The sequence below is a fragment of the Dipodomys merriami genome, unplaced genomic scaffold, assembly GCF_024711535.1.
Source record: "Dipodomys merriami isolate MVZ:Mamm:240054 unplaced genomic scaffold, mDipMer1.0.p SCAF_40, whole genome shotgun sequence".
NCBI classification, from domain to species: Eukaryota; Metazoa; Chordata; class Mammalia; order Rodentia; family Heteromyidae; genus Dipodomys; species Dipodomys merriami.
Genome location: NW_027205604.1, coordinates 5,977,743 through 6,000,689, shown reverse-complemented (window position 1 = coordinate 6,000,689; position 22,947 = coordinate 5,977,743). Strand labels below are relative to the sequence as shown.

The following is a 22,947-nucleotide window of genomic DNA, read 5'->3' as shown; positions in this document are numbered from 1 at the left end:
CTTCTCTGTGTGATCCTACACAGGTAATTACTAGCATGGTCTTTCCTAGCTAAAAACATTCTAATCCCTTATTTATCTAGGCAGGTACTGGAGGAAAGATCATATTTCCAACCTGTCCACTCACAGCAGCCTCATTAGTGAAGAAAATCCAGCCTAAATTTCAGCTAATTGTGACTCAAGATTTGCCATATTCACTGATGAGGAAATGTCACATTTCATTATGGTTCAAAAACTACCAAAAATGACGGGGCTGGGAAGGTGGCTCAGTGGTAGAGCGCTTGCCTTGCATGCATGAGGCCCTGGGTTCGATTCCTCAGCACCACATAAGCAAAAAGGAAAAAAGCTGGAAGTGATGCTGTGGCTCAAGTGGTAGAGCACTAGCCTTGAGCTGAAGAGCTGAGGGACAGTGCCCAGGCCCAGAGTTCAGCCCCACGACCAGACCCCCCCCCCAAAAAAAAAAACTACCAAAAAGAGGAGTGGTGAGACACAAAAGATGAAGGACACAAGACAGGATGAGTAGGTTGAGGAAAACAAGCTAACAACAACAACAACAACAAAACAAACTTGAAGCATTTCTATTATTACCATAAATTCATACTTCAATTCCCCAAATATGAATGTTATATTTTAAGTGATTAGCAGGAAAAATTACTTTCAATTATACCATCAATACATTAACCTTTAAGAACAAAATTTAATGTTCATTTACCTTATCTACTCCAGCACTTAGGATGAAATTTCCTTTCTTATTCCATTTTAATGCAAATATAGGGCCTTTATGCTGCCCTAAGGTGCTAGCAAGATTACCTAAACATCAAAAAGAAAAAACAAAAAAAACCTTTTAGAATGAATTTGACTTGTTTAACTTGGATTAACAACCAAGTAAAAGGAACTGCTTCATTTACCATCCTTAGTCCATATTCTGGCAAATCCGTCATATGAACCAGTTGCTAGTAGGGTACCTTCACTCTGTTAGGAAAACATATTAGACAATTAATTGTAAATGAAGTGCTTTTTGTTGAAATCCAGGGCATAGAAGACTCTTAAATTCTCTACCACAAAACTGATCAATTTCATCTCTTCATGTACCAGAGGCCTACAAACAGTTGCTTTAAAGCTAGTGTTTGCCATAAGCCTGGTATCCTAGTTTCGATGATGAATAGCAATCTGCTCTGGGGAGGACAGGCATTATCACCCTGAAGCATTTTATACTCTCACAAATGCACGTAACTAAGGAGGAAAGTAGATTTGTGGACTGGACATGACACCAAAAACCATCACTTCAGAGTGATCTCATAGAAATGAAAAGCACAAATATTTCCATTTCCTAACAAATGGGGCAATGTCATTCTCTCTGATGGAGGCATAGAATTCCATTGTGTATATATACCACATTTTCCATTCATCTACTGAGGGGTATCTGGGTTGGTTCCATATCTTAGCTATGGTAAAAAAAAAAATAAATGCTGCAATAAACAGTTGTGCTGGTAGCTTTAGTATGGTTTGTGATCATTCGGGTAAATGCCCAAAAGTAGGATTGCTGGATCATAGGGGAGCTCTATGTGGAGTCTTTTGAGGAACCTCCACACTACTTTGCAAAGTGGTTTGAACAAGTTTACACTCCCACCAACAATGCAGTAGGGTTCCCTTCTGTCCACATCCTCTCCAGCATCTGTAGTTATTGGAGTGCTTGATTATAGCCATTCTAACTTGGGTGAGGTGTTATCTCAGTGTTGTTTTGAATTGCATTTCTTTTATGGCTAGAGAGGTTGAGCATCCTCCAAAATATTAACTTTGATTAGAACTTTTTAATAGTGTAACATGCCCTTAGTTCAACTCCCAGTATGAAGGGGTCAAAAAGCACCCCCCACAACAAAACAGAAACAAAAGGCAGATTGCATTAAACTATTGCTAGGATGGGGAAACATTACAGGAGATACAGGAGACACAGAAGATATGTGACACCTTGCTACTTTGGACAGGACATTCAAAATAGTTACCTATACTGGACTGCTCAAGCCATTCAGCTGTACATGCAAGTATAAACAAACACTGGTTCTAGGAACTACAGACTCAGTCTGGCTAGGATCTGGAAATTCCTTGGGATTCTTCCTGAAGACGGAGAATCATGCTAGAGCCAAAACATTATCTTATTTCCAGATTTTGCACAAAGCTAAGGTTTTTATTTTTAAATTAAGTTTTCTTTAAACTATAAGTTTTAGATGTTTTCATACCTGGACCACTCAACCAAGAAGAGAATACTCACATTCCAGTCTAAAGATGTTACATCCTTGTTGCTCGGTACGTCTTGCCCACCTTCCCGTATACAATGCCTAAGTACTAACTGTGTGGAGCCACTGGTGCTATTTTCACTAAGATTCCATATTCTTGCTGTTGAGTCTCCAGACCTAAAAGTATGCAATTTATTTTAATTTTTTGTGGCATTTCCAAGTATCTCAGAATCAAAGCAATGTATTTATATCTCATTATTAATTGTAAAGCAAAAAAAAACAGTAGACTACCAAGATTTCTATTTCAAATAGAAATCTGCCTTTTGGGACCTCTAAGTATTCCTGAAGTAATTCTAAAATTATTTCATGAAGAAATAAAGATTTCCTGAAGCAAAAAGACCTCAAGGAAACAACAAATGGAAAATATTAATAAGTAAATCAAATATTTAACAGCTACATAAAATATTTTTTAAAGGTACTTGAGTCAGGTTTGGTGGGGTATGCCTGTAATTCCAGCACTCAAGAGACTAAGGCAAAAAGATTATGATTTCAAGTCTAGCCTGGGGTACAGAGCATGACCCTCTGGAAAGAAAAACAAAGAACAAAAAACAAAAAAAAACCCAACAAGACAAAAACAAACTCCCTTCCCCCAGCCATTTTAAAACATACCCTGATGCCAATAGATCACTAACAGGGTTCCAGGCACAGATGAAAACTTCAGATTCATGGCCCCGTAACACAACTGCTTTATTAGGAGGAATTTCAACATCCCCATCCACTTCCATCATGTCAGTATGATTATCTGCACCATGAGAAAAAGTGAAAACATTAGGTAATACTGTCATGGGGGCGGGGGAGGGTGGGGTTCTTAACCATCAAATACTTTCTGCTTCTCTTTACAATATATACCCAGTATAACAGACAGATAATTAATAGACAGAGGATAGCAGACAGACACTATGTCAGGTTAGCTTGAACATAATAACACAATCTTTTCATATAGAAATAAAATCCTAACTTTATACTACAATTATACTATTTTTTGGAATATGTATTTGAGTTAAATATGATGTATAGCAATAGTATTCTGAGTTTCTGCCAGTAGGGGTTGCTGATATCATTCATATGATGTTAGTCACCTTTATATAATAAATAATGTGTGTCAGAGATTTACTGCTTTTTCTAATAACCAATACAAAAAATTTTATTCAGAAATAAATACAGATACAAAACTTCACTGAAGAATGAGAAAAAAAGTGAATGAAGTAAATCTAGATTTTTGGAGCCTTAAAAATAAAAATCTCAACTGTACCTTACAAGTTAAGGGGAAAAGATGATAAAAAATGAAACTCATAAAGTTATTTTAGCTTAGAAGATGGGATATCAGGTAGAACAGAATATTTCCCTGGAAAAGAATTCTAAAAGTCCTCAGCTCACTTGCTATAGTATGTGCTCCATTCTCCTCCCCATTTGCGGTGTTTTCTCCATTTTTCGCAGAACCTTGTTGGTTAGTTGCAGCTGCAGCAGCTGCAGCAGCTGCTGCTTGTTGCTGTGCAAGCTTATCTCTGTAAGCTTGTTGTCTTGTTTGTACTACATCAGGCATTACGGCATCTATCAGGGACAGAGACTCTATGGGTCGACCATCAAACAAGGTACCATCCTAGATTTGGAAAATTATGGAGAAGAAAATCAAAGTTAACATTTAAGATTACTTGCACTTAATCAACAGACACAATGAAAACCTTCATTTTTTAAAGAAGGATTAAACACCCCTCAATATTTTTGAGGATTATTTATAGCACCCTTCACCTCTTTTCAAATCCCCAAGTCTCCAAATGTCCAATTCACATACATGAAATAATGTATTTTAGATCAATCATTTCTGAATTCATGTAAGAAAGAGGGAAGGTAAGAAAATAGGAAACCCGAACAGGCAATAGCAAATGGTAGTTCAAATTTTCCTCTACATTTATTCATATTGTTAAATGTAGACCCAGATGACAGTTTATTAGATTCTAAAATTCAAATAGTGAAAATGACAATATGGAATAAGTCATACAACCAGGACATGCTTGGTGCCATATCACATTCAAACAATTGGATCAAAAGTAACATTTGTACATCATAGCATGTTATTATATATTAATCTAGAGATAGTAAGGAAACATAAGGAAAGATGTGTGTAGTTATGCAAAAATACTATTTCAGAAGGTGAATTGAACATTTGGAGACTTGGGGATTTGTAAAGAGGTGAATGGTGCTGTAAATAATCCTCAAAGATAGTAAGGGATAACTCTCATTCTTAAAAAAAATTAAGAACTTGTAAAAAAAAAAAAGCTTTGGACTCAGAAGTTGTTGTAATTTGCTTAAAATATTAAAAAACAGGTAAATTTCAGACATTATGAAATCCACTTAGTCACCTTATTTTGCTAATGTTGACTAAGCGCAATAAAATTTGAAGACTTGATAAGGTTTCATAGCTAATCATGGAAGCTGAGGCTCCTTAACTTCAAAGTATGAAGGACAGGGGACAAACAGCAACCACCATCACCAGGGAGCTTATGAGTATACAGAGCCTCAGTAGTACAGTGCTCTCTAGCACGGCTGGATCCCCAGCATATGAGGGGCTGTGCACGACTCAGACCTATGCAATCACTCTCTCTCACTGAAAAGAGACTCAGGCTCTAGCAGTTAGGAAAGGCTTTGCTTCTTTAGTTTTGTGAAACTGGCAAAATTTCCAAAACTCCACTTGTTTACATTAGGAAGCTCGTGGATAATAATGAAATTCTCCAGCAAGTAACAAGAAAAGACACAGAAACAGAACTAGTCAGATACAAAAACATTCCAAATGAACAGGAACATACAAGTATGGGACCTAATTCACTTAATGAGTATATACTACTGACACTCTTCAGTGTCAGTGCTATGTGTGTGTGTGGGGGGGGGGGGTGGGGAAGAGGTCCTGTAAAATGTAAAGAGCTGTATACAGTGGTGTGTAGGGTCATGCACAATAGTGCAGGATATGGCTGGGTTAAAGAAACCCAGCACATCAATCTAAACTAAGCAACAATAAAATATTTGAATAAAAGACAGTAATTCAAGTAGGTAAAAAAATACTAAAACCAACCAGATACATTGTGGGGACACACACACACACACACACACACACACACACACACACACACACACACACACACACACACACACACGCATGCACGCATGCACGCATGCACGCATGCACGCACACACACACGAATGAGAGAATGAATCAATCCTGGGGTTGCCTGGGTCCTGTCCCTGTACTTTTATGCTCAAGGCTAATACTCTACCACTTGAGTCACAGCTCCACTTTTGGCTTATTTGGTAGTTACTTGGAAATAAGAGTTTCACAGGCTTTCCTGCCAGGGCTGGCTTTGAACTAAGACCCACTCATCTCAGTTTCCTGGGTAGTTAGGATTACAAGAGTAAGCTACCAAAACCCAGCTATTTTATATTAAACTTAGAAAATAATTTTCAGGAAAAGTTAGTGTTCATCTCTAACGAGTGATGGTATATACTTTTCACCCTGTGCATACTTTGAAAAGAAAAGCAATTAAACACAACGAAGGCACATTTAACTCAGTGACCTTTCAGTCTCAGAAATGAAGAGACCTAAAAATAATTAAATCAATCTTATTATACTTTGTAATTACAGTGACAAATATTGCTATAGAAATCATACACATTTCAGGCAAAATTATACAAAAACAGGATACATGCTGAACTCTCAAATGAAAATGGGAAAAAGCACCACATATTGTCAGTTTTGCTCATACTTCAACATTTTAAGCTAGACTATAGGTTTACCACAGGTAATATACAGGACAGAATATATAGGACAGGTAATATATAACACAGAAGTAAATACGTGTTGCTGTGTTCCAATCAGATGCTATAAAATCAGTGAACAAGTAGGATTCTGCTTGTGTGCCCCAGTATGCAAATATATGAACTGAGCAAATTGCTTCCATGTGGAACTTAGATAAGCAAAAGTGTCAAGAATTGGCTTCAATTATAAATTGGCTTCCATAATCAATATATATCTAAACACGATGAAGTTCCAATTCTCTACCATCAATTCAGTCTCAACATTCCAGAGCAAAATGTTGTTATGCTAATTAAAATTATTTCCTGGTGCTTTCTTAAAAATTATACGCTAATAAATGAACAAATAAGTAATTTATTTATGACAGCTGACAGTCCTTACACTTGGAAGCCACTATGTCTTACAGATATGCCCTGATACATCAACATTTTTAGTCGAAACAAATAACATTTTTAGTAATCAGTGGAGCTCAAGTCAGATACTGAACAAGCAAACAAATAAGAGAGCTAATTAAAGAATGCATTTGAGAGTAAGAATGTGTATTTGAAATGTCTGCCTTACCTCATTAATACTAACTTCCGCCTCTACATACTGTAGACCTTTCTGGATGATAGAAATCAATGCAGCAGGTGGGACAAGGGCACCATTTATATTAGACTGACTTATATGGCTTTCTATACCAAAGGTAAATGCTGAATGAGAAAATCCTAAAAGCAAAAAGAAATAAGAATTTATTTTCCTAAAGATAATACACTAAATGACACAGCAAAACAAAAGAAAAATCCCCAATTCTATAGCTCTTTCAAAATCATATTCTATCATTTTGAAATCCTAGACAGTAAAATGTTTAAAAAGAAGTATCAAAATCTATGTATCTCAGCCTTTATACATTTCCCTTTTCTCTTGATTGCTAATGTACTCTTTAAAAAATTTCTACTAACCACTAGATTGCATGGCTTTAGAATTTCAAAACTTAGTAGTGATATAACTTTCTTCAACTAAAAGCATCAAACCTAAAAATCTGAAAAAGGCCAGGCACCCGTGGCTCACACCTGTATTCCTAGCTATTCAGCAAACTGAGATCTGAGGATTGTGGTTCAAAGGCAGCCTGGGCAGGAAAGTCTGAGACTCTTATCTCTAATTAACCACCAGAAAACCAGAAGTGACTCTGTGGCTCAAGTGGTAGAGCCCTAGCCTTGAACTGAAGAGCTCAGGGAGAGCACCCAGGCCCAAAGTTCAAGCCCCCCAACAGAAAGAGAAAGAAAGAAGGAAAGAAGGAAAGAGAGGAAGAGAGGAAGAGAGAAAGGAAGAAAGGAAAGAAAGGAAAGAAAGGAAGGAAGGAAGGAAGAAAGAAAGAAAGAAAGAAAGAAAGAAAGAAAGAAAGAAAGAAAGAAAGAAAGAAAGAAAGAGAAAGAAAGAAAGAGAAAGAAAGGAAAGAAAGAAAGAAAGGAAAGAAGAAGAGAGAGAAAGAAGAGAAGAAAGAAAGAGAGAAAGAGAAAAGAGAGAAAGAGAAAAGAAAGAAAAGAGAGAAGGAGAGGGAGAGAGGGAAGGAAGGAAGGAAGGAAGGAAGGAAGGAAGGAAGGAAGGAAGGAAGGAAGGAAGGAAGGAAGGAAGGGAGAAAGAGAAAGAGAAAGAGAAAGAGAAAGAGAAAGAGAAAGAGAAAGAGAAAGAGAAAGAGAAAGAGAAAGAGAAAGAGAAAGAGAAAGAGAAAGAGAAAGAAAAGATTTTGGAAATCATGCGATTGGACTGTTTCACTCAAGATAACTAATATAGATGAAGTGACATTTAATATTTCTGTGGCATATTTAGATTTCTATATGTAGATCATTGAACACCTCCAATATTTTGTGTTGTTCAAAATGAAATACTAAGAAAAAATTTAAATGAAAAATATTCTAACACTCAGGCTTAAAAATCAAGGCCTTACAGAGCGCCGGTGGCTCATGCCTATAATCCTAGCTACTCAGGAGGCTGATATCTGAGGATCACGGTTCAAAGCAAAACCGGGTAGGAAAGTCTGTGAGACTCTTTATCTCCAATAAACCACTAGAAAACCGGAAGTGGCGCTGCTCAAGCAGTAGAACGCTCACCTTACACCAAAGAGCATAAGGACAGCACCCAAGCCCAAGCCCAGATTTCAGGCCCCATGACAGACTCCCCCCCCCCCCCAAATCAAGGCCTTGAGTTCTTGCTTGGCTTAAAAAAAAAAAAAAAAAAGTTGTTATTATAAAGATGGCATCCAGAGGGTTACAGTTACATGTTAGGTAAAAAGTAAATTCCTTTGGGGACAATGTCATCCCTCCCCTTGCTTTCCTCTTGGCTTGGCTTTTATGACAGCATTCTACCACTTGATCACAGTCAAGTATTTTGCTGCCCAGGCTGGCTTTGAAATGAGATCCTCCTCAGTGTCCTGAGTAGCTGGGTGCTCAGCTTCATATGCTACTTCAATGTATGAGATGAAAGCTTTAAAAATTGTTTGCCACATTGTACTAACTCATCTAAATGAACTCTGGGGGGTGGGGACACACCAACGAAAAACAGGTTTCTCCATCTCCTTCAACAATTACTTATTTTAACTTGAAATATTTAAAACCACAACACAAAACAAAAACCTTGTCTTTCTTTTTTAAATGAAAGTATAGCTCAAATTGAAAAGTAATTATAAGCTGATAGACACAGATGTAGTTATTTTCTTTAGCAATATTATGGTTTAAGTCCCATGAACAACAAAAAAAAATTGCTGTAATATTTTAAAACAATTCAAAATGTAAAATGACACAGAATATGTTAAAAAATCCCAACATTTAAATGAATGTGATTATATTTTGGTCTTTGACTAAAGTGATTTAACATGCCTAACAAATCTGTTGTGCAGCCTGTTTTACCCTAGTTTTTCAGTGTTTAGTACATGTTATCTTTACATTCTAGTTTTAGGCTACTCCTGGCATTCATGAACAGTCCTATAGTAAAATACTGTGGGCTCACAAACACTAGAAAGTATTTAATCACTTTATTGATAGTCAAAGCACACCTAATTTCATTTTTCTTCCTTCTTTCTTCCTTAGCTCAGATAAACATTCTCTTATCCTACCTACCCTGATTAGGAGGGGTAAGAAATAATTTTTTTAAAAATGCAACCTACAGACAAGATTATGATTAAATATAGCTACAGTATCCAGCTCAATCCTAGCTCACAAAATATAATGGGGGGGGGGGGGGAGAGAGACTGTCATTTTAAATTATTCTGTCAAGAAATCAGCAACAGCAACTTCTTGAGTGTGACTAGATTCCTTGCCAGCAAAGAATTAAGAAAAAGGGTTCAGGATGGCAATGAAAACCCACAGCAGTGATGGTGAAGCTATTGTTTTAGTTCATACACTCTCTAATAACTTCAATAATCAAATAATAACTTCAATAAGCCAAAAAGTTGTAAGTGGCTTAGAGATTTAAGAATATTTGGAGAGAGAAGGTATCATTTCTGGAGGACTTAAACCGGAGACCATAAACATACTACATGACAATCTGGATTAATAGGAAATAGGAAGAGAGTAAGGATTCAAATTCAGACATTCTATTTCCCTAGAAAAGTAAACATGTGGTCATGGACAAAGCTAAGATTGAGATGAAGCTCTTACTTTCTGACAGAGTAAGGGTACATCATATTTCTGTTCTCAACTGAGGGTCTTAGAAAGTGGCATAAGCAATGCATGAAACATGATAACATGTTATTAACTATACTTGGTGCCAGGACTTCAAAAATGTTCTGACTCACTTAAAATTTATCAAATGTACATGAAGTTCATAATTTCTGTATACTCCATCCCTGGGTACAATTTAATAGACAAAACTGTTGCATTTAGACTCTACTGAATTTGCGTACAGATTTATGGTCAGATTAATACGGTAACTAAGTATATCCTGGAAGTGCAGGTGGAACTGTGCTGCTATTTCTAACTGGAGAGCTGTACACAGCTTCAGTTTGTCAGACCTGAAGCCTCCCAGGTACTTATGTGCAAAGGAAGGCATGGCCAAAGTGTTCAGTGAGTGCTCTCAGATAACAAGGAAACACCCTGGCCAAGTTACTAGCATTGTTTTGACACTGCTCATTAGTGTTCACCTAAAGAAGGTTCACACTTACACATTTTGATTAAATAAATGTTCAACTCAACTAAAATGTTTTTATTACAGTATTACACTCAGGCAAAAAATCATATTCAAAAGTTTTTATCTTTCCTTTCCCCCAAACTTTTATCATTGGGAACTTCTGGTCTTACTTCATTAGACCTCAAAGTTATAGTCCTAATAACTTCCACCTCTTTCTTGCCTCTAGCATCCAACCATTTGCCAGATTTTATCATTTAATCTCCAAATTCTATCTCCTTATCTTCTCTAGTCTCTCATTATCTCTCCTTGGCTGCAAGGAACTGAGTTTAGTAGTCTTCAATCAACCACTGCTTGGACTATCCCTGCCATAGGCTTCCTTCTTTCTTACCACATCCAGTACATCTGCCAAACTACTGCTAGATGATGTATAAAACTAAAACTGATCATATCACCCGTGTCCTTCTTAATACACTTCTATATATTACAGCTATTTTTGTAATCTAGACCTGCGTATATCTTGACTCTCATCTCCCCAAACCCACACTCAAGGTAGCCTTCCTCCACTTCACATTTAAAACTTATATGACAACAAACAACAGGTAACATCTTCAATATGCTATGCTACACAACAATATATGGCTAAGCTTTGCTCTTTTGTTCTTCTCCCCTAAAGTGAACAGACATGAGGCCTTCTATTGCCACAGGACTAATCGGTTTCTACCAGGCTGACCCATGTACAGCAAATACCACACTGTGGGCATCTACCTATGCATTCATGATATATACATACTGACTACACTTGGCTGCCTAAGAAAGGGTTGAAATCTAAAATCCTTTAATTCAGGGAACTAGTAGATGAATTGACAAGCAACTCAATAAGCATTTGTTCAATTAGGATACAATTCTTCTAGAATCTGTTTTGTCCTATCTATGACTCTAGACAAAGCATACATAACGTGAACTTTCCTTGAAAAGCAATGTAAAAGGCTTATGCCAACAAACTTTTTAAGTGCTTGTTATCTAAATATATTTGTAAGAGGCACTTTTGTGAAGTTTTTGATTTGCATCATTCTGAAAACTGCTAATATCTAGCATGCTTACTTAGAAACAGCATCCTTTCTTTTCAGAGGTAAGAGCATACCTAACATAAATAGCATCCATGTAAGACTTGTAAAGTAATTGAAATTTTAGCTGACAGAAGAGCTGGAAAGAAAGTCTCGGGGCTGGGAAGGTGGCTCAGTGGTAGAGCACTTGCCTTGCATGCTCAAGGCCCTGGGTTTGATTCCTCAGCACCACATAAGAAAAGAACCGGAAGTGGTGCTGTGGCTCAAGTGGTAGAGTGCTAGCCTTGAGCTGAAGAGCTGAGAGACAGAGCCCAGGCCCAGAGATCAGGCCCCACGACCGGACCCCCCCCCCAAAAAAAGAGAAAGACAGTCTCTCAGTCATAGAAGACCTTTTATGTATTGTTTATTTTAGGGGATGCTTTCCCTTGAGATGTTAGGAAGGTGTTAGGATCTCAAAGGGGTGATAGTACTGCAAAGCCTGGCAACACTAATTTGCAAAGAGAGTACAGGAATGGGAAAATGAACCATGAACATCCTACTTACGGCAGAGGGTATGTGGATGTTTTATAATTTGGGGGGGAAAAAGCAACAAAACAACAACAACAACAAAACAAGCCAGGTACCCACTGTTCATAATTGTAATGCTAGCTACTCAGGAGGCTGAGATCTGAGGATAGCAGTTCCAGTTTAAAGCCAGTCCTGGCTGGAAAGTCCATGAGACTATCTCCAATTAACCACCAAAAAGGTGGAAGTGGAGCTGTGGCTAAAGTGATACAGTGCTAGATTTGGGCATTCAAAAAGAAAAAGAAAAAAACGATTCAGGAACAATGCCCAGGTCTTGAGTTCAAGCTCTAGGACTGGTGCGCATGTACATGCACACACGCGCACACACACACAAATGCAAGTCTCAACTATGAGGACAACAGTGTCCTAGTTTGTAGGGAGAGGGGAGACAACAACCTGATGTATTCAATGTTCTATTTATGCTCAGGGCAGAAAAGCCCAGAAAATTAAATTTCTGTTCATTTCACAATATATTTCCTTTATCCCCAAATCTACTTTCAGCTTTTCCCTCCAGATTCAGGTTTTACAAAAGGTATAAAGGAGAAGAGGAAAATGCTGTAGCTAGCTTGGAAACATGAGGTATACAATTCTGTGCCCTAATTTTACTCTAAAATATAAGGCCGGGGCAAATCTCAGTGGTAGAGCACTTGCACAAATCTCAGTGGTAGAGCACTTACACAAAGCACTGGGCTCAATTCTTAGCACTACCTCTCTTTTGTACCTCACAAAATAACCTATAACTAATTTTTAACTGGATTCAATCTTCTGGAATAATTTCAATAGTATAATTTCTAGCAAATGAATTTGACCACTGAATTATTCACTCCATAGCTTGACATTTGGACTTATCTCACACTTCTGCATGTATTTTTCTCTTTATTAGGAAAGATTCACATGGAAGCTGAAGGGGATATAAGCATTTTAAAGGAGGTCTTCATGATTGCTTTAAACCTCACGTAGATGTGTAGTGGCATTAGAAATGTATTACACTTCTTTCTATCCTTGCTATGCTGACTATTCCTTAAAAAAATAATGATGGTAAGATTACTAATTAAGAATGATTACTAATTAAGCTTTCTGGGTTTTTTGGTGCTCATCCAAATGTGAACTCATCACATTCTTGCTTAGCTTTTTCTACTCAAAGCCACAACTCTACTTCTGGCTTTTTGCTGGTTAACTAAAGATAAAAGTCTCAGTTTTCTTTCTTTTTTTAATTTGCTGGTCATGGGACCTGAATTCAGGGCCTGGGCTTTGTCCCTCAGGTCTTCAGCTCAAGGCTAGCACTCTACCACTTGAGCCACAGCACCACTTCTGGCTTTTTCTGACTATGTGGTGCTGAGGAATCGAACCCAGGGCCTCATGCATACAAGGCAAGCGCTCTACCACTAAGCTACCTTCCCAGCCCCTCAGAGTTTTCTTTTCTTAGAACTGATGTCAAACTAAAACTCTTAGATCTCAGCCTCCTGAATAAGTAGAATTATAGGCTGAGTCACCAGTGTCCATCTTAAATCCAGACATTTTAATGTTTATTTTCTAATGACTCCTATCCTTTGAAAAATGAGTCAAGTAAAAATGTGTAGTAGAAATTCTGTTAAGTGAGTTATAGTTACAAACAAAGAAACTCTGATGTGAAAGAATAAACATATAAACTTTTATTAGCACCCATGACATGTTTCCTGTTAATTGTTGAAGTGCACAACTATCATGTGTCAAAGTAAAAGTAGGAGCCTACTCACACTGTAGCTGGTCATCTACCACAAAAAGTATAAGGTAAACTGAAGGTGGACGTTCAAATCCTGAGCTCTCTCACTCTGGTTTATGGCTAAGGGTAAATTACTGACTGCCAGTTTAACCTGACTCTCCTACAATCCATTCTTACAGTCTGTTTACATTTGGCACTGGGAATGAGGTATGTACGAAGTCCATTATCTTTTCTGAGCCAATAGAAACTGCACTGTCACTTTATTGGTGGCATTAATCATTACAGGGGCTCATAGAGAGAACTATTCAAGGCAAATGAATTGAGCTATATGGTATATAGAACCTTAAGTTACACACACATTCACATGATTGATGTGTACTTGTACACATCAATACTTATGTGAAATACTTGGGGCCAGTATGTGCTTCAGACTCCACATACTGTAGCGTCTGCAAATCCATGCAAGAGACATGCAGGGCCTGCATATCTTGGGACTGGACCCAAGGTGAAACACTCAATTGATTTATAGTTCATACTAGTGTGAAGGTGATTATGGTATTCATACTAGTGTGAAGGTGATTATGGTATTCTAACTCCAGTGTGCGTTTAACTAAGGCCAATCACATGAGGGCAGGTGTGGTGTTTTCTTCTATATGCACCATGACTTCATATTCAGTTTTCTATTTTGAAGCAATCTGGGTTTCCATAAGGGATGTTAATCCTCTGTAACACTTGAAGTGAGTGCCAAATCAGAAAAAGTACTGTGGTGTAAGGTATAGCAGGAGATGTGACACCTTTGGAAAAGGTTTGCGAGTAAACAGTAAAGGAAAGTAGGGTCCAGGAGAGACCCTACTTGTTAAGTCAAGATATATCATCACTTTGAAATAATAATACTGGGAGACACAAAATAGCTACAATTGCAGGTGTGAGCCACTGATCCATGACTAAAAGTATGAGGTATTTCTTTTTTAAGTAACAGTATTCACAAACCAGAATTCAGTTTAGTAATTAGGGTCTTTTGTGTTTGCAAGCTTTGGTTACTTTTTCAAATATAAGCTGTTTCCTAACATCCAACAGTCCAGGAATATCATCAATAGCAAAGTCATTATAAAGCTCTTCACAAGTAAGAGAGTGGGGTCTAGTATAAAATAAAAACAAAACAACAAGCTCAAGCCCCACAGAAGAAGAAAGAGGTCTGTGAAGGTGGATCAGTGGTAGAGTGCATGGTAAAGTGCATGCATGAGACCCTGGGTTTGATTCCTCAGCACCACATAAACAGAAAAAGCCAGAAGTGGAGGTATGGCTCAAGTGGTAGAGCACTAACCTTGAGCTGAGGGACAGCGCCCAGGCCCCATGAAAGACCCCCCTCCCAAAAAAAAGAAGAAGAAGAAAAAGAAAAAGGGAAAAGAACAAAACCAGAAATCTATAGGAGCCAAGGGAAGGGGTAGACCACATGGGATATTAAGATCCGAATCAGCTCCTCTACCCAAGTACCCAGGTTTTATTACATAACTTATCTTGTACCACAAGGTACATATCTACACACAGATACTCATATATCTGTATGAGTAATTATCCTTAGGCAAACTAATGAATCAAGTCAATTGTTACTTATAGTATCACATGTTAATTCCTCGGAATTTTCTATTTATCTAAAAAAAAGAGACAAAAAAGAAAAGAAAAGCACTTAAAACATATGAAATTGGGGATGGTGGGGAGGTGGTAAAGACTTAACAATTATCTTCCAAATAACTTAGGTGATTTTATTTTCCTTGGAGGTGGGAGGCCATAGTTCATTTAACATTAACACTGCTTGGTATGAATGGATGTACTAAACAGGATTTCTGAACCACATTTTAAACAAAACTTTCCTATGTTGTTTCTCAACTTTCTGACTGAAAGCCTTTAGAAAATGAGATAGCTGAGGCTATTTTCTTCTCTGTTCCAGAGTCTTCACAAAAAAGACCTCTGAACATCTCTGCAGAGCATCTCTCTACCATGAGTGTTCCTTTTCTACACATTTGCCAAACCAATACAGTGTTCTTCTATAGAGAAGGCAGGAAAATCTTTCAAGAGAAATAGCTATGAGCTTAAGCAATTTGTATTTCTTAAATGCTTAATCACAAATGACCTACAAATACCCCTTGCATGTTATGACACTAAATACACTGAATCCCCAAAGGAGCCCAGGGAATGAATGCTGGGTTTGACCAGGAGATTCCAAACTATAATCTACTGCAAAATGGCCATATTTACATATAAATAGAAATCACAACCAAGAAAGGGCTTCTGGAGTACAAGGGAAATACACGTATTTATGCCATACTAAAAATTTTGTTGTGGATGAGATTCCAAATTCAATCTGAACTGTTCTGGGTTCTCAGAACTAGCTCTCTACTGTTTCCGTTTCTGAAAGCACTTTCAGAAATCTCATAGCATCCTTTATTCACAAAAACATTCCTCATTATTCCTGTGAACACTGCCCACAAATATAATTATACCAGAATAGTTAGTGGCAGTTCTTTAGAAGTATTACTACAACCTCATCTCAGTATATATACATTTTTTCCTGTTTCTGACTTTTGCCTTTAAACTTTAGTAGAGGTCTATGAATATCTGGGGTCTTTGTAAAATGCACATTCCTGGGCCCAATTTGACAATTCTTAAGAGATCCTGATGTACGAGGCAGCCAAAGCATCACACTTTATAATTCTGCTAGAGAAAGTTCTTACATTTGTGTCGTTATATTCCCAGAACAAGTTTAATCCTCCCATAAATCATAATGTAAATGGGAAGCTACAATTTTTTGGGTGTGTACTCTGGTGCTGGGGGCTTGAACTCAGGGTCTGGGTACTGTTTTTTGACCTTTTTTGCTCAAAGCTAGTGGTCTATCACTTTGAGCCAAAACTCCATTTCCAGCTTATTTTTTCTGTAGTTAATTGGAGATAGGAGTCTTAAAGACATTCTTGCCTGTGCTGGTGTCAAATCTTGATCCTCAAAGCTCAGCCTCCTGAGAAGTTAGCATTGTTACATGTATAAACTACAAGTACGGGTTGGAAGCTACAATTTTTATGAAGGTATTATTCTTATTTAAGAGCTTCTGCTACTCAATAACATACTTAAAATCACCAGTACAGGGGCTGGGAAGCTGACTTAACAGTAAAGTGCTTACCTAGCATGCATGAAGCCCTGGCTTAGATTCCTCAGTACCACATACACAGAAAAGGTGGGAAGTGGTGCTGTGGCTCAAGGTAGAGTGCTACCCTTGAGCAAAAGAAGCTCAGGGACAGTGCCAAGGCCTGAGTTCAAGCCCTAGGTGGCAAAAAATAATAATAATTCATTGTACAAAAAAGTACTAAACTTAAAAACTTCACTTCTTACAATGAACAGACTTAAATTAAAAAAACTGTATTTCTTGATTTATATTGTAACTTAAAACACTTAAAAACACAGACTTTAAAAAAGTTCTTCTCAGAAGTGGCGCTGTGGCTCAAGTAGAAGAGCGCTTGCCTTGAGCTGAAGAGTGCAGAGATAGCGCCCAGGCCCAGAGTTCAAGCCCCACCACCAAAAAAAAAAAAAAAAAAAAAAAAAACTTTTCTGAGAACACAACTTCAGAGGAATTGCTAATATTTAATGACTGAATATTTCAGAAATTAAATCAGAATGTTATCTCACTGCCCCTTTTCCCAACTATATTGTCTTGAAAAGGGCAATCTGAGTTCACTCACTCAACTTGCTCCAGGCTGGTCTACCCTAGCTCACCTTTGCACAGGCTAAGCCACCAGATACAATTGAGTTATCCAACAACAGTAATGTCATAATGGTTTGAACTAAAAAGTTGCCTTTTGAAAATAGCAATAAACCTTTATAATAATCTATTCTCATTTACCAATCCCCCACGATGGTTTTTGTTTGTCCAAAAGCCCCAAAGACTCTGGTCTGGTCAGATTCAAGCAGACACCAGTGTTTTCACTCAATAAATCTTTTCCATTTTGGCTAAATGTACTAAATGTACTATGGCATTCATAGGTTATATACATAATAATCTTTGTGGTCATGACTTTTTGACTTTATCAATCATGTTATTCAGTCCTGGAAGTGTTCATTTGGATCTGTCATATCAGCATATGCAAAAGAATACGTATTAATTTATTCCCAGTTATGTTAATTTCTTGTACCTCTGCTTCCCTATCTTTAAGGCTGAGGACTATTTTAGCAGTTCATATATCCTAGGAATAAAAAACACATTGTAAATAGTTAACACCCACCCATTTAAAAAGGCTCATGATAATGCTTGATAAGAAATGTACTCAGTATCATGCTTGCATAATTGTAACCCCTCTATACGGTATTTTCACAATTTAAAAAACTTATTAATAATAATAAAAAAGGCTCATGACTAGAAACAAATCAGCAACAATGGGAATTATAACCTAAAGCCATATTTGCCTTCCTATAATGGAAAGAACTAGCTCTGCCCTATAAGAATGATTCAAAGCTGGGTGCCGGTGGCTCACACCTGTAATCCTAACTACTCAGGAGGGTGAGATCTGAGGATCCCAGTTCAAAGCCAGCCAGGACAGGAAAAGTCCATGAGACTCTGATCTCCAATAAACCACTAGAAAACTGGAAGTGGCTCTGTGGCTCAAGTAGTAGAATGCTTGCCTTGAGCTGAGGAGCGTAGGGAGAGCACCCAGGCCCAGAGTTCAAGCCCCATGACCGACCCCCCCCCCAAAAGAATGATTCAAATCTCAAAATGATATACACAGAGGGCTTAGTATCCCATACACATACCACTATTCTATCTTTCAGTCTTCTCTCACAACTACTACAATCAATTTTTATATTACACCTTAACTTGCTTAAAAAATATAGTAAACTTAAGGTATGGTTTCTAAAATCCATTTCTTGATTGGTGGTTGTCACTTCCCACCTGTACCTAATAGTCATTCTTCTTTCTCACCATCCTGTGTCCATGTACATCAAACAACTTCCTCTCCCATGCTCAATAAATGTGCATTGTTCCTTCTTGTTTTACAACGAAACCTCTGAAATCTACAAAACTTGACCACTCATTTATTAGTTATAAATGGCTTTCACTGGTCTATATTTACAATCACCCCAATATAGTAATGAAAATTGAAATCAAGGCTGCATATATTCAATTGCAGTAATATTTGTGAAAGCATTCTGAAAAAAAAAATCAGCTAATATCTAATTAGGAACAGTAACATTTAACTGAGCGTAGGCTATGCATATGATGGTTTCTGAGAATTATATGTTCCTTCTACGCAGGTATAATAATATCACTTCATAACAAATTGTAAAAATGGCCTTCGGACAGTGAAAAACAAAAACAAAACTATTACAAGTATTTGCCTATAATGATTGCAACATATTTGAAAGAGTCAGAGAGTTAAACCATGCAGTAAAACACAGCTTTAAAATAGCAGTCCAGACATTAGGAAACATACAAAGGTCAACAGTTTGGACTGATACAAATTTCAAATGCATAAAGAGTATTTTGAGAATAATAGAATAATTTGAGGCCTATTTATTTTATAAAAGTACTCACCTGACTCTTGCAAGTATCTATATACCAAGAAGTTGACCTCATCACTGCTTATACTCATCTTTATTCCCACTTAAACCATGAGGTCACAACACAGGATATAACCCTAAAAACAAAACAAAGGTCATTAAGCATTTTCTCAGAAAATATTTTAAACAAAATGTAAACAATGTTTACAAACTATTATATGATATAATAGCATGATTTTATATTGCCTAACAATAAGCCCTAACAAAGTTACTTCTATAGTTAGTAAAACGATTACACAACCAAAACATGGCAGGTGTTTTTTTTTTTGCACTGTAACAGTAAAATAATGAATAGAAACTTGTAAAAAAAAAAAAAAGTCTTTAGCATCATATTTAACAATTATACTGGGTAACATAAAAAGTTGTTTCTCTTTACTCTTATCAATGAGAAAAATATAGCAAATTTTAAAAATCAAGAATATTAGTTATTTAGGAGAAAAAAACGACTTTAGACCACTGGGTAAGAGAAGAACCACAAGGCAAGTACTGTAGCTGTAAGTACTCTGGTGGGATGTTATGTTTTACTTGTCAACATGCAATATGCAATGCTCAAATCTTAAATATCCAGATATGCATAAAGACAGAGAGGTTAGAATACAGTTCCCAAAACTCAAATGAAATTCTCTTACTGCACATATTTAAATCTTGAACACAGAGGGAGAAAGGACAACCGACAGGACTTTTCTTTGTATAATTATTCTTATCCATTCTCACATCAGAATACCAATTAAAAACTAGCAATCTTTTCTGTTTAGAGCCAGACAGCAAACAAATATTTCCAGTTTTCTCAGCTCTACATCTGTTATAACTATATGCAGAGTTGTCTATATTATGTTATAAAAGCAGTAATATGTAAATAAATGTTGATTCATTCCAATAAAAGTATATAACTATATTGACATTAATATAATTTGAGTTTCATAGTTATTGTTGTACATTACTAGCTCTTTTTTCCCCCTGCTGAACACTTAAAAATGGTAGCTTGGCTGGACTTGGTCCCATAGATGGCAGTTTATTGACTTTTTGGGGAGGGTGCTGATCCTGGGGTTTGAACTGAGGACCTGGGAATTGTCCCTAAAAATTTTTGCTCAAGGCTCTTTTGGTGGTTAACTGAAGATAAGACTTTCCTGCTCACACTGGCTTTGAACTGCAATTCTCAGATCTCATCCTGTAGTCACTTATGTTTCTACTTCCCTTGTTTTAGTCAAGTGAAATTCTCAGTTACTTGTATTATTTTCAAGTGATTATCCAAATAAGCGTTGATTACATGTGTTAGGTAACAAAAAAAGGAAACACTACAAAGAACAAAAGATACTGGCAGATGTGTAGTATCTCATCAGAACTACAAATGAGCACTTTGAATGGAATACTATGACAGAGCTTGAAAATATAAAGGTTATCATGGTCACTTTCCAAGTTGGTAGGGACAAAGACAATTCATTCATTATAACCTGATACAGTAAGAAAACTTGGAACCCATACAACATACAGTTCAAGGTGCAAATAGGTAAAGAATAAAAAAAATGTTGGTGGCTTTAAGGCTTCTATAATAAATAGTGTTAGATAATCTTTTCAATTCAAATTTTAAATGTATCTACTTTTGTTCCTATTAGGAGTACATTATTTCTCATTCATTTGAATATTAAAGAAAACAAAGAGGAAAAGTATTCCCATTTACTTAGTACTTGCTATAACGTATTCATAGGACCTCTTCTGTCTTTCTTCCTCATTTTAATGTGACAATGATGACTTGAGAACACCAATTCTATATATAGATCTATGACTCAGAAATGGTATTCAGACACTGAACTTTAATAACTTCCATTAGTGCAAGGAAACAAACAAACAAAACACCACCACCAACAACAACAAAAACCTATCTCCAAAGGAGTATAAAGAAATCCTAAAGTCCTGTGCCAATTCTAAATCATGACATATGTTGTCAAATCCCCAAGTACAAGGCAAGCTATCAAGGTACAGTTTACAACAGACTGCCATACACAGAAATGACATCCTAAGTGGTCAGGCAAGACTGCTGTCACACAAAGACCACTGTAATTCCACTAAATAACAGCCTTTAAACATGCAGAACCATTTACAAAAATTGTGTTATTTGAGGTGTGCTTTTATTCCCACTGCAAAGCAAAATTTATCAGCTGCCAAGCTACTCACTGGGTCATCACAGCAAACTCTATAAAACTGTCCTTCTGAAACCAAGACATATGAGGACAATACCATTTCTTTAATCTAGTGAGCTTATTATACTTGACTACTAACTCCAAATTATAATATTAACAAGTGTGTGTGTGTGGAAGGGGAGGGAGTTGCTTCAGAATGGGAATGCTATGTGGAGACACATCTGGTCATGACATTAATAAGACCATTTGAGTGTACCCAAGTCCACCATGACTAATGCCCTGGCAAGAAGACAATGTGTAGAGAAGAAATGCAATCATCAGTGAATCAACTAGAGGAGCCTCAGAAGAAACAAACCTTGCTGACACTTTGATCTCAGATGTCAAACCTCAGGATTATGAGCAAGAATATCTCTGTAGTATCTGATACCTTCCAAATCTCTAGTTTTCAGTAATAGTAGCTCTAACAAATGGAGACTATCTCACCATTTTCTGAGATGAGCTTCTTTCACTATTACCCATTCTGATCTTGGAACTCTTATATAATCAAGGGATATTCCTGCCTCAGCACTATGCCTGGCTTCTTAAAAATTTGTAAAACTGCCAGGTGCCTGTAATACAATTATTCAGGAGGCTGAGATCTAAGGATTGTGGTTCAAAGCCAGTCCAGTCTATAGAAAGTCTATAGACTCTTATCTCCAATTAACCACCATAAAACTGGAAGTGGCGCTGTGGCTCAAGTGGTAGAGTGCTAGACTTGAGCTGCAAAGCTGAGGGACAGCAGGCCCAGAGTTCAGGCCCCACAACCAACAACAACAAAAACAACTTAAAACTCTGGTTATTCACTAAAAAACTTGAAGTTTCAAAGTTAAATCCATGATTGCTTAGATCTGCCTTTATGACAATTATTTTTATGAACCTATCCTACTCTTTACACATTACTGAAGGCAAGAGGGACATGCTACAGTAATGTCTAACGTTTTTTTGTCCACCATCGCCCCACTGCCACAATGAAACATTTCCAGGAACAGTACCCACCCTTCACTTCCCTCCTTATTAAAAGCTATAAAAATCCAGTTTAAGGGAACAAATACCACTTGTATGTGTTCAAAACATTATACACTGATTAAATTTTAAGACACCTTTCATACTGTATGAACTATAGATTAAAATGTGATAAAGTAAACATATTGTTAGGCTAAACTGAAATCCGGTTTACCAAAATACATTTTAAATTGTAAAGGGAAGGCAACACTAGGATTTAATTACAAGTGGAGAATCAAGAAGAAACACAGGCTCTATGTGAAATGTTTATTTCAGCTAATTTTTTAATACAAAAATCCCAGCCGAACAGATTTAAATTATTGATTTATTAAAGCATCAGTGGCACGTAGTGTATTAGCACTGAAAACTACAACTGTGGGTTTATTTCCAAACATTTTAACAGTATGTTCTCATGGCTCTGCCCAAAAGTATGTACAAAAAGAAGCAGAATGGATCTATTTAAATTAGTATTAAATGTTCTTAAATACCTTTTTTAAAAACTCAATCTTGTCAGGCACCAGTGGCTCATGCCTGTAATCCTAGCTACTCAGCAGCAGGCTAAGATTTGATTGTGATTCAAAGCCAAGGGGGGCAGGAAAGTCTGTGAGACTCTTATCTCCAATAAACCACCAGAAAA

General features: G+C 36.9%; 1 protein-coding gene across 14 annotated transcripts in view; it reads right to left on the bottom strand.

The window, feature by feature from the left end:
* Positions 1 to 22,947, bottom strand: part of Tbl1xr1 (TBL1X/Y related 1) — a 155,284-nt gene that overhangs the window by 22,225 nt on the left and 110,112 nt on the right. For all 14 annotated transcript variants that reach the window (XM_069991874.1, XM_069991880.1, XM_069991869.1 and 11 more), the window contains 7 exons: positions 19,106 to 19,208; positions 6,658 to 6,803; positions 3,669 to 3,891; positions 2,901 to 3,033; positions 2,267 to 2,408; positions 906 to 969; positions 710 to 807 (listed from right to left, as the gene is read on the bottom strand). In XM_069991874.1, coding sequence (XP_069847975.1) covers positions 710 to 807; positions 906 to 969; positions 2,267 to 2,408; positions 2,901 to 3,033; positions 3,669 to 3,891; positions 6,658 to 6,803; positions 19,106 to 19,163 — 864 coding nt within the window. In that variant the 5' untranslated portion in view covers positions 19,164 to 19,208. The remainder of the gene's footprint in view (positions 1 to 709; positions 808 to 905; positions 970 to 2,266; positions 2,409 to 2,900; positions 3,034 to 3,668; positions 3,892 to 6,657; positions 6,804 to 19,105; positions 19,209 to 22,947) is intronic.